The sequence below is a fragment of the Mesoplodon densirostris genome, chromosome 2 (assembly GCF_025265405.1).
Source record: "Mesoplodon densirostris isolate mMesDen1 chromosome 2, mMesDen1 primary haplotype, whole genome shotgun sequence".
Lineage (NCBI taxonomy): Eukaryota > Metazoa > Chordata > Mammalia > Artiodactyla > Ziphiidae > Mesoplodon > Mesoplodon densirostris.
This window is the reverse complement of record NC_082662.1, coordinates 15,990,696-16,007,183: the sequence shown is the minus strand read 5'-3', so window position 1 is coordinate 16,007,183 and position 16,488 is coordinate 15,990,696. Positions and strand designations below refer to the sequence as shown.

Genomic DNA, 16,488 nt, shown 5'->3' with positions numbered 1-16,488 from the left:
TACTCCCACTTTCCATGTGGAATAATAGGCTCAGAGAGGTGAAGTAACTTGTACAAGGACTGGTAAGTGGTGAAGCAGGGGTTCAAATTTATGCCTGCCTGACTCCCAGGCTCGGATGCTTTGTGTGCAGGCAGATGTATCCTGAGAACCTGACTGGTCCAAAAACTGTCTAGCAAACCATTCTCAGGGTTAAAGATCCCCTGAACCAGCACATCTCAAACCATAATGTGTGCAGGATCCACCTGGTGATCACCAGGTCAGGGTGGGGCAGAGGCGTGCATTTTTAACAGGCTCCCGGGAGCTGGTGCGGTGGCCCATGGACCACACTTTGAGGACCAAGGCATTTGGCCCAGCGCCAAGCTGCCTCTGCAGACAGAGGTGTCTCTCCCACGTAGTCTGATAGAAACGTGCAAAGGAGATGGTTGTCTTCATCCTAATCTGGACCAAGAGGTCCTTACCCCACTCCCTGGAGTCCCCTAGCCTTGCTCTACACACATCCACAAGTTACACTCAATAGTGGGGCATCCTGGAGAAAACTGTACCGAGCCAGCAACTAGCCCTCCAGGTAGGAGGCCTGGAGTGGACACGGGGAGCTGGCTCCGTGCAGCCCCCTGGAGCTCAGCGGGCTCCCGGGAGACCTGTAGCCTCCTGGTTTCAGCCAAGAGCTGGTCCAAGGCCTCAGGGACTTGGTCCCAGCCAGTCCAGCGCTCCAAGCCTGCGTCAGTTCCTCGGGGTACCAAGCGGATGCAGCTGTAGCTCAGGCTCCGCAGGATCGATGTTGAAGAAGCTGACTGCGGTAGTGGTCCTGGCAGGTGGCAGGGGGTCCCGGGTGGCCTCTCCAGGCAGCAGCAGCTGGGCCGTGAGTTGCAGGCCTGAGGAGCCCCCCGAGCCCGGGTCCGAGTCCGAGTCCAAGCTCGGCAGCAGTGGCAGTGGCAGCACATGCTGCAGGCTCAGGCCCGGCCGTGGGCCGCTGTGAGAGGTACGCACGGAGGGCGAGGCAAGACTGGGCTGGTGCTCCCGGGGGCAGTGGGGACACGGCAGGAACCTGCCCAGGGCCCGCTTGAAGTCCCGCATGAAGAGTGGGTAGATGATGGGGTTCATGGTGCTGTTGCAGTAACCCAGCCACGTGAGGACATCGAAGAGCCCCGGGGAGATGCAGTCGCACACGGCCTGGAGGGACGGGGCACATCATGCCTGGTCCTGGAGTAGGGACGCAGGCCACCCCACCCAGCATGGATGGGACAGACACATAAACACATGGAGAGGCAGCCCGCCCTCCTCCCTCCCCGGGTCTGGGCAGGGGTGGGGCTCAGGGCCTCCCCAACAAGGCGTGGACTCACCTGCCCCTTGTGGTAGCATTACCTGAGCTATGTTGACCACAAAGAAGGGCAACCAGGTCACAAAGAACATGCCTAGCAGGATGCCCAGTGTCAGGCTGGCCTTCAAGGCCTTCCTGCTGTGCTTGGTGGCTAGACGCCTGCTGTCAGCCGACTCCACCCTGGGGCATGGGGTCCTGGGCACCTGCAGAAAGGAAAGCCACGTGATTTAGTGAAGAATGCACCCCAGTCTGACCCTATTCCCAGCCACAGACTGAGCCTTACTCCTAATTCTAGACTGAGCCCTAGTACGAGTATTAAACTGAGCCCTGACCCTTGAATGAGCTCCAATTGTAGTCCTAGACTGAGGCCTGACCCTGACTCCTGACTGAACCTTGACCTTGGCTTCAGACTGAGCCCTGACATCAGCAGTAAGCTAAGCCCTACTCATGGCCCTGAACCTCTGATGCCTACCATAGGTTGAGCCCTACATAAACAAGATCTCAAACCGAGCCTCAACCCTGGACCAGACTGAGCCCAATTTTAGCACCAGACTGAGCCCTGATTCCAGAAATAGATGGAGCCTTGGTCCTGGTCCTGCACCGAGCTATGACCCTGACCCAGCACTTCACAAGGAGCTCTAGGAAGCACAGTGAGATTTCCTAGGTGCTGGGGGCTCATGGTCATGTGTGTTGGCCAGTGTTAAATGTTGTCCTTTGCAAGGCGTGTGGGTCTTCTGAACTGTTGGATTTGTGTTTGGGGCAGTGTTGTCCTGCACTGCACTTTGGCACTACAAGAATTAGCTGCAACTGAACAGCACTTGACAAAAGAGGACAGTTGCTGTCCAGGGCTTGGCAATCTCTGTGCCTATGGATTCTCTTCATATTTTGGAGTGATGGTTTTGTCTGCACCACTACTCTCAGACTCCACAAAATAAAGTGCATTTTTGAAAATATGTGCCCAAAACAAATGTGTACAATTAAATCTGTATAAATTACTAGGGACGCGAGCAACCTTGGCATTTTACACACAGATTTCACTGTGGGCTGACAGACATCTCCATTCCCACACGTGGACTCCGTGAGCGGGAACTAGGGGAGAGGAGGAGGAAAAAACTAGGAGCTGCTCCATGGGGAACACGGCATGAGGGGTTAGAATGTGACTTTACAAACGGGAGCGCAGGCGTCCCAAAACATTAAAAAGGCTCTCTGATCCCAGATGACCCATTAGCCCAGAGGTTCTCTTAATTTTTTCAACTTTGTGAGTCCACTGAGACTCTAATGAAATCTACAAAACCACTCCTCAGAAAACAAAAAGCTTATAAAATTTTATAAACACACACACACACATACACACACACACACACAGAAAAAAGTTCCCTCATGTCCAGAGGGTTCAGAGACCACGGTGAAGTCCATCCATGAAACCCCTAGGGGTCCATGAAAGCTGGAATGTGAAGCCCTCCTCTGAACCATGTATTGTAATCAATTTGGATTTTCATATATCAGCTTTCCACAAGGCAAGAGCCATCAATATTGACAATTTTTTAAGTAAATACTGGTATGCAGAGGTGCTCACAATTTATTGAATTATGAAGGGGTATGTGGGCTGCCTGTGAATATACCTGGGCTTTGAAAGCCAGGGATTTCCCCCCAACATTTCCTAAACTGCATGAGAGCCCAGCTTCGCTCTTGAGGCAACCAAAGATAGCTTGGGTATGGGAAGATGAAAGAGAAGGAGGCAGGAAGGGAACCAGATTCCCAGGCATCCTTCACAGATGAAAATGGGGTGGAGGAGGCAAAGCCAAGTTGTGTCAGCCCTGCGAGCACCAAAGCCGAACCCCCTACCCGGTTCCCCTCCCAGCCCTTTTTCTCTCCCCGCCTCCTCAGGGTAGCCAGGCTTGGTTACTGTCCATGGTGCTGAAAACCCAGCTGCATACCTACAATATCTTTCTATAGGATCTGGAATGGCAGTGGGCAGGAGAGGGGAGACAGGCACACTGCAACTCCCACCCTTCGATGTGTTTCTCCAAGTGAAATCTGGTTAGACAAATACCAAAGACACCCAGAGCAGCCTAAAAGAGGCCCTTGATTTCTCCCTTCTGTCTTGGTGGGGCAGCATTGAGCAGAGGCAAGAGCTTGTTTTAAGACAAGTGATCTGGCTTCAAATCATGCCTCTGCCACTTACTCGCCCTGTGATCTTGACAGTCTCTGTTTCCACATCTGTAAAATGGGAGAAAATACTCACCTTATGGAGTTGCTTTGAACCTGTGGATATACATGCATGCACAGTGCCCGACATAGAGTAAGTGTAAATACATAGCAGCCCTGATGTCGATTCAGCAGTATGAGTATGAGGTTGGGGGAGTTTTTAGCACCTTCAGGAGCCCTGTTTTTCTGCCAGCAGCTTGAGCTTTCCAAAGCAGCCCAGATGTCAGGACAAATGCTCTGACCCACTATGCTATGGCAAGGAAGAAAAAGAGGATCTGCTTTTCTCTCTCCTTCTCATTTTCTCTTCTCCAGAGTGAACTCTATATGGCTCCCATGGGCCAACCTGTTCAACCTGGAGGGAGAGGCTCCTGCTTCCCCAAAAGAATCTCCTAGGATCTGCCGTGACTTTGAATTGCTGCCACCAGTGGGGACAGACATATGGGGAAGAGGGAGACACCGTCTCCAGAAAGCCCTAGCCACACAGGTACCCCCTGGCCCCTGAAGACCTGGGGCGGGGGCAAAAGACAGCTGTGATCTTGCTAGAGCTCTAGGGCACTAGGGTACCAAGGCACTCAGGGAGACATTTTGGAGCAGTCATCAGGGGAGGATGATCCAGAGGGACTAACCATGATCTGAGAGTCCCTCTCTAGTCTTCCTAGAAACCAACCTGTATTTCTCTTTCTCCTCTTCTCCCCAAAGAATTGACCCAAGAACACAAGCAAGAGGGAAGAGAGAAGGAATTGAGGCTCAGAGATGGTAGGGGAACCTTCCCAAGGTCACATTGTGCCAGTACAAAGCCTCAAACAAAAGTACCAGTGACCCCAAGTGATCATCCCCACTTATCGAGCACTTACTATGCAGCAGCAGTTGATGTTCATTCTGCCACTGAGTCTTTATGGGAGGAAGGTATTATAATCTCCATCTTGCAGATGAGGTTCAGAGAGGCAAAGTAACTTTCCAGGAGTCACACAGCAGACAAGTGCTGAGTTAGGGGATCAAAGTCATCTCTGGCTCCAGAAACTGCACTTCACCAGGCTGTTTCCATTTTGGAGGGTGGCATCCCCAAGTAAAACCCCACCACTGTCACTGGAGGCCCTCATGGAGCAGAAGCCAATGGCAACCACCAGGCCACACGCTGGGTTCTGGCTGATGCCAGCCTCACCCTTCCCACTTCTCTCTGCCCTATAGCCGCCTCATGGCCCCATGGCACGTTCTGTTGTTTGCATGTCCCTTATACATGTCTGTGGCATTTGTCACTGTCAGAGGGCAGCTACTGGAGGACAATCTGGCAGCGCCCTTCCAGGAGGCAAGTCCGCTTACAGGTCCTTATGTCCATAAAAACCTGTACCTGTGTCTCTACACTTGGCTTGGACAAGAATGTGTACCACAGCACCATGCGTGATAGGAAAAAAATTGGAAACAGCCCAAATGTCCATCAAAAGGAGAGTGGTTAAATAAACCCTGGTACATTACCACTATAGAATGCAACACAGATGTTTAAAAGAATGAATTGATCACGTGGAAGGATCTCCACGACACAGTATCCAGTGATAACGGCAAGTTGTACAAACAAGAGATACAGCATGATTCCCTTTGTTTAAAAAAATACATAGCGCAAGGCACTAAGTTTCTTTAGGTACATAAACAAATATGGAAACACACAGAAAAAGAACCGGAAAGACACTGAGAGACCTAGGAGTGGGAGGTGATTGGATGAGGTCAGAGAGATCTTTTATTTTATCGTTATTGATGAATTTTCATTTTAAAGTTACTTACGTATTCCCTCATGTACTTTCAAATTTGTACAATCAACTAATCATAGTGTGAGGGTAATAGGATAGACCCTAGAGCCAGACTGCCTGGTTTAAGTCATGGCTCTGTTACTAACTAGCTGAGTGAACTTAAGCAAGGTACTTTACCTCTCTATGCCTCAGCCTTCTCATCTGTAAAATGGCAATTACAATGGCATCTACCTCGTAGGATTGTAGTAAGTGTTAAATAAGATAATAGAGGGCTTCCCTGGTGGCGCAGTGGTTGAGAGTCCGCCTGCCGATGCAGGGGACACGGGTTTGTGCCCTGGTCCGGGAGGATCCCACATGCCGCGGAGCGGCTGGGCCCATGAGCCATGGCCGCTGAGCCTGCGTGTCCGGAGCCTGTGCTCCGCAATGGGAGAAGCCACAGCAGTGAGAGGCCCGCGTACAAAAAAAAAAAAAAAAAAAAAAAGATAATAGAAAGTTACTTGAACAGTGCCTGGCACATAGTAAGTACCATGTGATTGTTACCTTGTTGTTTATTGTTATTTGTGTTCACCTCAGCTCCTTCCTAATGGTGATGAGGCTGCTGATGGCAGTGAGGGTGATTTCTCCCCCTAGAAAGTCTCAAAAGGGTGAGCTCCCCAGAACCGTGCCTTTTTACCATCAAGAGGAAAGGATAGGGGCTTCCCTGGTGGCGCAGTGGTTGGGGGTCCGCCTGCCGATGCAGGGGACGCGGGTTCGTGCCCCGGTCTGGGAGGATCCCACATGCCGCGGAGCGGCTAGGCCCATGAGCCATGGCCGTTGAGCCTGCGTGTCCGGAGCCTGTGCTCCGCGGCGGGAGAGGCCACGGCGGTGAGAGGCCCACATACCGAAAAAAAAAAAAAAAAAAAAAAAAAGAGGAAAGGATAGGAATTAACATTTGTCAAGCACCTACTATGCGCCAGGTTTATATATATCATCTCATTGATTCTTCAAACAGCCTCAAATGATAAATAGCATTACCCCTGAGATAGAGGGAGGTGAGTGACGCATCCAAAGTCATCCAGCTGCGACGGGAAAGAGGCAGGATTTGAACCCGTGCTCAGCCAGACGCACAAGCTCCTGTGCCCTGCCCCAGCTGCACCAGGCAACCTCGTTCTGAGCAGCAGCCAAGGCTGTCATGCTCAGCTCTGCTTCTCTGCCAGCCTCTCCCACTCAGCCCCCTCCTCCCCCTCCAAGATATTTCTGTGATCACAGCCTCCTCTGTGGAGGAGGAAGCAGAGATGGAAGGGAAGGTGGATCACTAGGACAGAATGATGCATAGCTGGGTGATGGAGGGTGAAAAAGCTGGGGGAGGAGGAAAAGGAGGAGAAATTGAGGGAGAGAAGGAAGATATGGGGTGCAGAAGGAAGGAAGAGAGGGGTGAGCTAGAACGGAGGGAGGGGGGTAGAGAAGGGGAAAAGATGAGGTGGAGAGGAAGAGGATAGGGAAAGGGTTTTGACCACAGGAACCCTGGCAGAGAGAGAAAGAGACTAAGAACGCAGGAACTCCCAGCTGAGCCTCCTGCTGCTCCCCAGCAGGCTGAGCACCCGCACTGGTCCCTCTAGAATCCCCCAAGGATGCGTCCCATCCCCACACGGGCACCCACCTTTCACACACACACATACACACACACACACACACACACACACAAACACACTCCTGCCCTGGCGGCATCTCACGTTGGCACCACCACCACCTCTCACACCCCTCTCTCCAACCCCAGTCCATATGCCCTGCCTGGCCTCTAAGCAGAACTCTTTCTCACAGCCCCTGGGGCTGGGAAGACCTGACTGAAATCGCTGAGCCAACCAGTGGCTTTTTAAAAGGCCATTCACATCAATAGGCAGATGTGGTGGAGAGAGGCATAGAAAGATGCTCCAGCCAGCTCAGCTCCCTTGTCTGAAACCCCAGAAGAGCCAGGACCTCAGGGACTGGTGCCCGGCCCCCTGCCCTCTGTGGGGAAGCTAGAGGCTGGATCGGAGAAGGAGCTAAGGGTTCAGTGGGGCTGGAAAGAGGAGGAAAGGGGCCAAACACACCCCCAAGTTCTGTTCATTCTCATCAGTTCCTTTAGGTCCAGACACTGAGAACGCCTCCATCCCCAGACTGGATGCTGCTGGACTCTGGGGCGGGCCAGCTTGGGTGGGGGAAGTGGGTCACAATCCAGGAGGCTGGAGTAGAGGCAGCATCCCAGAAGCCAATTCCCCAAATGCAGGCAGTTCTCCAGACAATAAGGAAAATTGCCCTGCAGAAGGCTTGCTTAGGATCTGAGTGGGTTTGGAAGCAAGGGAAATGGTAGAGTCTGACACTGTCTCATTCAAATAAAGAGAAAAGGCTTCCCAGAAAGTAGGAAGAATTTGCACACATTTCTGGCTTGAGAGGCTGCGGGTCATTCCACCAGCTAAAGGACCCATGAAGACTCCTCCCAGCCTTTGGTTTCGTGACTTCCTTGCTTCAGTTTGCAAACGTATGCACAGGGAGTAATAGACCCTGAATGTTTACTGGCAGAGGCACCCTTCTTATAAGCTCCAGAACCTTCATCATGACAGGGTTTCGTGGTCAGTGTCTCTCTCTCCAGCTAGAAAGTAGATTCCAACAGGGCAGGATCTTCTCAGACCCACTCATCCCTGCAACCACAGCACAAGGGAGGTACTCAACACAGTACCAAGGAAGTGAATCAATGTACTAAAAAGTGCAGGATTCATCGGCTACAAGAGCTGCTTCTAAAAGTGGGAGAAAAGGGAGAGATGTGAGTTGGGATTGAAGCCCTGGCTCGGTGAAGCACTGTTGTTCATTTCATTTCTCTCACCACCGTGCACTGACCACTCATGACACGCCAGGCACTGTTTTAGGTGCTGGGAATATAGCAATCGAGACAAGTCCTCACCCTCATAGAACTTACATTCTAGTAGGAGGAAATAAGCAGTCAAACAGTAAATGGGAAAGTATATAATATGTCAGGCGATGGTATTTGTTGCTGAGAATAACTTAGGAAATTAGGACTGGACAGGATCTGGACAAGTATGGCCGTTACTACTCTTGACGAAGTGATTAGGGAAGACAGCCAAGCAGAAGCCAGAAGAAAGTGATGGAAGTTAGGGGGAGAACCATGCAGAGATGTGAGGAAACGGCACTTCAGGCAGAGGGAGCAGCAAGTGCAAAGGTCCTGAGGCAGAAGTGTGCTTGGTGTGCTCAAGGAATAACAAGGGGGCCAGGGGAGCTGACATAGAAGGAGTGCGGAGGGTGGTGGAAGGCAAGGAGGCCAGAGAAGGAGCAGAGGAATGACATAACAGGGCCTGCTTTTTTTTTTCTTTTTTTTTTTTTTTTTTTTGGCCATGCCTCATAGCTTACAGTGAAAGTGCCAAGTCCTAACCACTGGACCGCCAGGGAATTCCCAGGACCTGCATTTTAAAGGGATCGCTGTGGCTGCTGTGTAAGATCAAAAGGGAGCAAGGATGGACTCAGGAAGCCAGTGGGTGATCACTGCAATAACCCAGGCATCAGAAGCCCAGGGGACCGAGGGAGGCAACCAAGACATGAGAAGTGTTTTGAACGCAGAAAGCACACTGGGCGTGCAGTGTGAGAAAAAGAGAGGCATCCAGGCTGCCTCCAAGGTTCCTGGCCTGAGCAACTCATATCAGTTAGTCAACATGAGGGAGACAAGGGAGGGACTATGTCTGGAGCCTGGAAAATCCGGAGTTCCGTTGCGGGCAGTGGTAAGTAAGTGGCCCAGGCTGGAAGTCATCAGCGTGTAGGTGGTACTTCTGGTCATGGCACAAGACCAGCTCACTGAGTGAATGTGGGGAAAGAGAAAGGAGGTCAGAGGACTGAGGCCGGGGGATGTCTCGGATGGTGGTGGAGCAAGAGGACCCAGTAGAGGAGACTGAGAAGGCACAGCCGGTGGCGTGGAGGGTCTCACACCGGGTGGCGTCCCTGAGGTCAATGTTTTAAGAGTGTGTCACTGCCCACAGGCAGCACAACGCTCAGATCCAGGCGTTGGCATCAGCCAGACCTGAGCTGGAACCTCACTAACCAGCTGTGCAACCCTGGGCAAGTCACCTCCCCTCGGTTTCCCCAGATGTCAAACAGGGATGATGATTACTTGCCCCGTTGGGTGTTCGGGGGATTTGCTTAGCTCAGTGCCAGGCAGGTAGAGATCGCTCAAAGGCTGTGGGGCTGCAGCTGTTAGCACTTGGGGGACACCTGCCCAGGTGCTGAGGCCACAGTCTCAGGTACAATCCTGGCCAGTTAGCTTCATGGAAAGAAAATCTATGCATCACAGACACTGCTGGAACCGAGAATCCAGACCAAGGCCGGCCAACTTCTCACCTCCTTAGTCACTGGGGCAGAGCTCCCCAGAGTGTGAGAATTGGAGATACCCTTGGGGGGTAAATGGACACCCTATAAAATAACTGAGTCGGGCCTCCCTGGTGGCGCAAGTGGTTGAGAGTCCGCCTGCCGATGCAGGGGATACGGGTTCGTGCCCCGGTCTGGGAGGATCCCATATGCCGCGGAGCAGCTGGGCCCGTGAGCCATGGCCGCTGAGCCTGCGCGTCCGGAGCCTGTGCTCCGCAGCGGGGGAGGCCACAACAGTGAGAGGCCCGCATACCGCAAAAAAATAAAAAAAAAAAAAAAAAAAAAAAATAACTGAGTCACAGAGTGGGAGCATAGGCCTTTACAGTTCCCTCCCAGCTCTTCTGGTTACATCAAGAGAAAGCCTCATGTCAATGGTACTGTGTCTTTAACATCCCTCCAACATCTAACAAAGAGAAAGCAGACCTCAGGCTCAGCATCTCCAGCCATCCAAGCTGGACTTCAGTAACACTGCTGGTGCTTCGGCAGCCTCAGTGAGGTCGTGTTTGTGATCACCTTCTATTTATGGCAAGGATACTGACTGTCCATTTCCGGAAGAGAAAAGAAGTTTTCTTTCTAAATAAATTCATGGAAGGAAAAAGATAAATGAGATGACTCCAAGGAAATGCTAAGTACATAAGGATGCAGAGCCTTGAGGAGTGTGTGAGGGTGGGTGGAGGGGTAGCAAGGCAGATACCACAAGGCAGTTCTCAAACGCCTGAAGTCTAGGAAATGCTCCTTTACAAGAACCCAGGGAGAGAGGATGGATGGCCCAGCGCAGCTGCGCTACAGCTGCAGAACCAAGTCAGGGTCACAGCCACCTGCTGAGGCTCAAGGGCGTTCTCCAGTGAGTACACGGGGAGATCAGCTCAGTGCTTTGTGACCACCTAGAGGGGTGGGATAGGGAGGGTGGGAGGGAGGGAGATGCAAGAGGGAAGAGATATGGGAACATATATGTATAACTGATTCACTTTGTTATAAAGCAGAAACTAACACACTATTGTAAAGCAATTATACTCCAATAAAGATTTAAAAAAAAAAAAAAAAGAATGTTCTCCAGTGAGAAAGAACATTCCTCCTGTCCACCCAAGACCCTGTCCTCCTACTTGATGGGCCTCACTGCTGGGATGACACGGGTAAGCCGCTCTGGGGGGCGCTGCCGACCAGGGTGTTAGCCTCTCAGCCCCCATCTATCCAGTGACCCCCCCCCCAGGTACCTCCCATCCTGCAGGCACCTCCTCCACCTGAGGATAGACCAAGATGACACTGGTGAGCCCATGTGGGATCCTCTTGGGGGCCTGTGGCCTAATTCTCTAGGGCTCAGCCCTGGTCAGTCTAAAGTCCCATCCCTTGGCATGAACAATAGGACTCGGGCACCGTGTGACCCACTCCACTCTAGGCACTGCAGACCTTGAGCAAAGAGCACCGACCCCGTTCACAGGTAATCAGTGAGCACCTACTGTGCACAGTGCAGATCAAAACTCACTCAGACACACCCAGCCCTCGTGGGGGCTTACACTCTAGTGGGGAAGACAGACAATGAACAAATCAACAAATAAACTGGGGATCGGGATCAAGAATAAAAGGGTGGGGGAGGGCAGGGAGGTCTGCAGACAGTGTGGTCAGGGAGGGCCTCTGGGAAGGGGTGACCTGTGAGCTGAAGAAGAGTCTCAGTCAGGCAAGGGCGGCCCCAGGGGAAGAACATGCCAGGCAGAGGGCACAGCCAGTGCAAAGACCTGGGCACAGAATCAGTCTGGTGCCTACTAGGACTGTGAGAAGGGCCACAGGACTGCTGCAGAGAAAGGGGCGGGGAGGGGAAGAGGTGCAGCTGGAGAGGTGGTCAGGACCGGCTCCCGAGGCCAGATCCTGACACAGGTCTCCCCTTTATCTTGAGAGCAATGGGGAGCCACTGAAGGGTTTGTAGCAAGGGAGTGAGGTGATCACGCTTCTGTTTTTGTTTGTGCAGAAAATGGATAGGAGTGGGTCTGGCGTGGAGGCAGGGGGAGCCAGCAGGAGACTGTCAAAGGCTCCCAGGTAAGAAGCCATGGTGGCTTGGATCAGGAAGGTGGCCTTGGAGATGACACATGTTTAGAGGCAGCACCAACAGGCCTTGCAAATGAATCCCAAGAGCATGAGGGAGAGAAACTGTTCTTAAGTTTCTGGCGTGCGATGCCATGATGGTGCCATTTGCCACGATGGGGACGACGGGGGGACAAGCAGGTGGGGAGAGTTGGGACCCCCTGAATTCCCTGTTGCACATGTTACCTTCGAGAAGACTGCCCCACATCCTGGAGCGTCCTGTGGACAGTTGGACACTGAGTCTGGAGTTCAGAAGAAAGGTGGGAACTGGGAATGACCAATCGGAGGTCGTCAGCAATTGTATATTACATGGCGGATGCCTAGCGGGCACCCAATGGCTGCTCATTATTCTCCATCCCACAAGCCCGGGTCTCCCTGCGCGCCCCGGGTACCTGCAGCGTCTCCAAGGCCTGGACGGCCATGCCGGTGGTGAGGGAGGCCACCTGCACGGCCTGCTTGCGGGCGGCCAGCAGGATCCTGCAGTAGGTGAAGCAGATGGCGCCCGAGGGCAGGAAGAAGGTGAGGCCCGACGCCACCAGGACGAAGGGCAGGCTGGCCAGCAGGCGGCACTGGCCCGGGGCGGGCGCCCGCGCGCGGCCCAACTCATGCCAGCCCAGCAGCAGGGGCAGGAAGGAGGCGAGCGCGGCCAGGCTCCAGGCGCTCAGGACCAGCGCCAGAGCGCGCGGGGGCGTCATGCGCAGCTTGTAGCGCAGCGGCGAGAGGATGAGCAGGTAGCGGTCCAGGCTGATCAGGCAGAGGTTGAGGATGGAGGCGCTGCAGCACATCACGTCGAAGGCGGCCCAGAGCAGGCAGAGGCCCCGCGCCAGCACCCAGCGCCCGTACAACGCATTCAGCATGGCCGGCGGCATCACCACCAGCCCCACCATCAGGTCCGACGTGAAGAGCGACACCAGGAAGAAGTTGGACGTGTTGCGCAGCGTGGGCTGCGTGCAGATAAGCGCGATGAGCAGCGAGTTGGCCGCCGCCGTCAGCGCGATGACCACACACAGCGCGGCCGCCACCCAGCCGCTGCCCCCTGGCTCCGATGGCGGCCCCAACTCCCAGTCCGGGGCGCTGTTGTTGGCGGGGCCCTGCTCTGGGACCATGAGGGCGGAGGGCGAGCACGTGAGGCCCGAAAGGGGTCCGGAGGACGAGGTAGGGTGGGCGGGAAGACGGAGAGAGGGACCTGCAGGTGCAGAAGCTGGGTGGGCGTAGTCGGTGAGAACAGACCACCCCCCGGGGCCGCAGGTGCGAAGGTATGAATGGGGCTCTGGGTCAAGGAGCAGCAACCTGAAGAGGATGGAGGGGGGCCCTTTGGGCGTCCTCGGGTGTGATGTAGGGACACCTGGAGCAAACCGGTAAGAAGTCTGGGAGGGGGCACCGGATGAGCTGCGCCCTCCAGAAGGAGCGGGCGGAAAGTCAGGAGGACCGGGACGCTGAGTCTGGGCGTTTGGCCGGGTGGGAGCAGAGCCCCTAGAGGGGGCGGGCGGTAAGATGGGTCGAGGGCAGGGACCCGGGGAGGTGGGAGCCCAGGGCGAGTGGGCGCTATCCAGGCCGCCCCGCGGCAGGTGGGCGTAGGGAGGGTGCGCCAGGTGGGGAGCCGTGGTGCTGGGGGTCGCAGGGTGGGGGTGTCCACGGGCCAGAGCAAAGCCCCCAGCGGGGAAGGCAGGTCTCAGAGCCAGCGCAGAGGCACCCCGGGCTCGGGCGGACACGGTCCCCGCGGCGAGAGGGAGGATGCCGGGCCGGCCCGCAGGGAGAGAGAAGGAGCAGCGGACGCGCCTCCGCCCCTTCTCCGCCCGGCCGGGGGTCGCCGGCCCTGCTCCCTCCCGCGCTCGCTACCTGGGGCGCTGAGCGCTGCTCCGCCGCCGGCGACTGCGACAGGAGAGCCGCGGGGCCAGGAGAAGAAGAAGCGGCCGCGGGCTGGGCAGGCACCCAGGGACCAGGAGACTCCGCGAGGGGCCGGCGCGCACGGAAGAGCGGTGGCTGCTTCCAGGAGCGCGCGGTCCCCGCGCCGCGGAGCCTGCGCCCAGCCCCGCGGTGGGCGGGGAGAGCCGAGCCTGGGACTCGCAGGCGGGCGGGGTTCCTGGTATCCCCAGGCCTGCAGAGGGATGATCCGAGCGCTCTGGCTGCGCCAGGTCGCCTCCCAGCTCTAGCAGCCTCCACACCCCCGCATGCCCCTCCACACCCACACGGGGCGCAGGAGGATCTCAGAGGAGGGGGCTGTGGCCCGCCTTCACCCAGGACTGCTCCCCATTGCGGGGCTGCCTACCCCCTACCAGGGGGAGCCCGCTGGGAGGTACTGGGCAGATCGCTTGACATATATGTACATATATATAATACTACACACACGTACGTATCTATTGTATATAATATGCCATAGCCTATATAATACTTCCTTCAAACCTTTATAAACAGATGGCTACCTCCCCCTCACAATCCTTCCGAGCAGAAACCATCCTGCCCCCCGACAGCTCCAGGTGCTAAGGATGAAGACCCCGAGGTGTTGGCACTCCCAGTCTACCCAAGAGTGGGAACAGATTGGGGGAATCCCCTGGCCAGGTGGGGTGGAGTCACTGCAGGTAGAGGGGTGGGGCGGGGCACACCCTGTGCAACGCTGCTGTGTATTCCACCCACCCCCAACCGGAACTAAGAAGGGTCTCTACATGACATGTCACAGTTTGATATCGTGGATTCAACAAACATTTATACTGAGCACCTACGAGGTGTCAGGCACTGTTTTGCCCAATCTGGACACTACAGTAACCAAAACAAAGATCCAACTTCATTGAATTTACAGTCTATTGGAAGGAGACATACAATAATAAGCATAACAAACGTTTAAAGTAGCCATAGAGTGATAATTGCTGTAGAAAAAAAAAAAAGGAAATGGAGAGGAATGTAAAGGGAATCTAGGGTAGAACGGGGTCTTTTCCCCTCCACAGAAGCAGGAAAATAATACCTCCCATGTTTAAGGTTCCTGCTGTGTTCCAGGAACTTTATTATACTATTCCTATCAATACAATAATGCTAAGAGGTAGGTGTTAAACTGGGGCTCAGAGAGGCCAAGGGCCTCACTGAAGGTCACCAGCAGCTAGTGATCAAGTGGAACTGAAACTCGGGTCTGCCCAATGATGCCCAAGGCAGAGAATCTTCAAGACCCTGCACACCCCCATGCTCCCCCCAAACCACTATTTGGCACCCAGAATCCCAGCCCTGCCTGCAGATGGGTCTATGCAGCAGGAAGAGGACTGTTCTCCCTCCCAGCGCCACCTGCACCACTGTGACAATTTCTGTCGTGCCTCAAAGAACAGGATACCAAGCACTGCGCAGAGAACCAGAAAGACCAGACTTGGGATCCCAGCTCCACTGCTAACCAGCTCTGTGGACTTAGGGTTGGCGACTCCATCTCCTTGGGCCACTGTTTTCTCCTCTGCAATAACTAGCAGAACAATACAGCACCCACTTACAGGGTTGTTGGTGTCACCTGTAAAGTGCTGTTTCAATGCTGGCTATTGACCTCAATGTTCCCATCTGTACAACGGGAATGCATTCAGCTCTTCAGTAACTCCTTCAGTCCAGGGATTTTTGATGTGAGCAACAGCAAAACTGAGAAGTGCTGTGTGGAACTCACTTTGGAGCCCAGTGACCTGGGGTCATAATCCTGATTCTGCTACTTGCTCTGTGACCTTGGCAAAGCCTCTTCATTTCTCTGCTGCTATGAAACTGGGGTAGTGGAGATATACATGGGATGAGTATTTAAACCATTTTGCGCGGAGGAGGTGGCTGATAAATTTTAGCTTTGTGAAAATTAAAAGTATATAGTGAAATAGAATATTAGTCCCTCTGCTTTAGCTCTTTCAGTTTGATTCCTTTATTTAAAACACAAAAAACTAGGGGGAGGGAGAGGGATGGACTGGGAGTTTGGGGTTGGTAGATGCAAACTTTTACATTTAGAATGGATAAAAAATAAGGCCCTAATGTATAGCACAGGGAACTGTATTCAGTATCCTGTGATAAACCATAATGGGAAAGAATATATAAAAAGAACGTCTATATATGTATAACTGAATCACTTTGCTGTACAGCAGAGATTGGCACAGGATTGTAAATCAACTACACTTCAATAATAAAATAAAACAGAATAGAATAGAATAATTTTTTAAAATCTAGGGAATTCCCTGGCGGTCCAGTGGTTAGGACTCAGCACTTTCACTTCTGGGGCTGGGTTCGATCCCTGGTCGGGGATCCAAGATCCCAGCAAGCCTCGTGTCATGGCCGAAAAAAAAACTAAAGAAAACATGACCAAAAATGTTAGCATTTGTTCATTCTTTTTGATAGATTAACAGATGCTTGTTATATTATGAAGTGTGCCTTGCTATAATCAACACCAAACACTCCCACTTACCACTGCAACTAAAAGAATAAAATACCTAGGAATAAACCTACCTAGGGAGACGAAAGACCTGTATGCAGAAAACTATAAGACACTGATGAAAGAAATTAAAGATGATACCAAGAGGTGGAGAGATATACCATGTTCTTGGATTTGAAGAATCATTATTGTGAAAATGACTATACTACCCAAGCAATCTACAGATTCAATGCAATCTCTATCAAATGCAAATCAAAATGCATTTTTTACAGAACTAGAACAAAAAATCTTAAAATTTGTATGGAGACACAAAAGACCCCAAATAGCCAAAGCAGTCTTGAGGGAAAAGAACAGAGCTGGAGGAATCAGGCTCCCAGACTTCAGAC

The 16,488-nt window shown here is 53.2% G+C and overlaps 1 protein-coding gene across 1 annotated transcript; it reads right to left on the bottom strand.

Moving 5' to 3' along the window:
* Positions 1-720: 720 nt before the first annotated feature.
* Positions 721-12,836, bottom strand: HTR6 (5-hydroxytryptamine receptor 6). The gene is made up of 3 exons (XM_060080339.1): positions 12,123-12,836; positions 1,363-1,521; positions 721-1,170 (listed from the first exon to the last, which is right to left on the bottom strand). The coding sequence occupies exons 1-3, from the start codon at positions 12,834-12,836 to the stop codon at positions 721-723; spliced, it is 1,323 nt and encodes a 440-aa protein (XP_059936322.1).
* Between the last annotated feature and the right edge of the window lie 3,652 nt (positions 12,837-16,488).

Coding starts and splice junctions, on each gene's coding strand:
- HTR6 (XM_060080339.1), bottom strand. CDS start 12,836: ATGGTCCCAGAGCAGGGCCCCGCCAACAACAGCGCCCCGGACTGGGAG. Junction 1,522..12,122: donor AGGCCTTGGAGACGCTGCAG/GTACCCGGGGCG, acceptor TCCTTTCTGCAG/GTGCCCAGGACCCCATGCCC. Junction 1,171..1,362: donor TTGTGGTCAACATAGCTCAG/GTAATGCTACCA, acceptor CCGTCCCTCCAG/GCCGTGTGCGACTGCATCTC.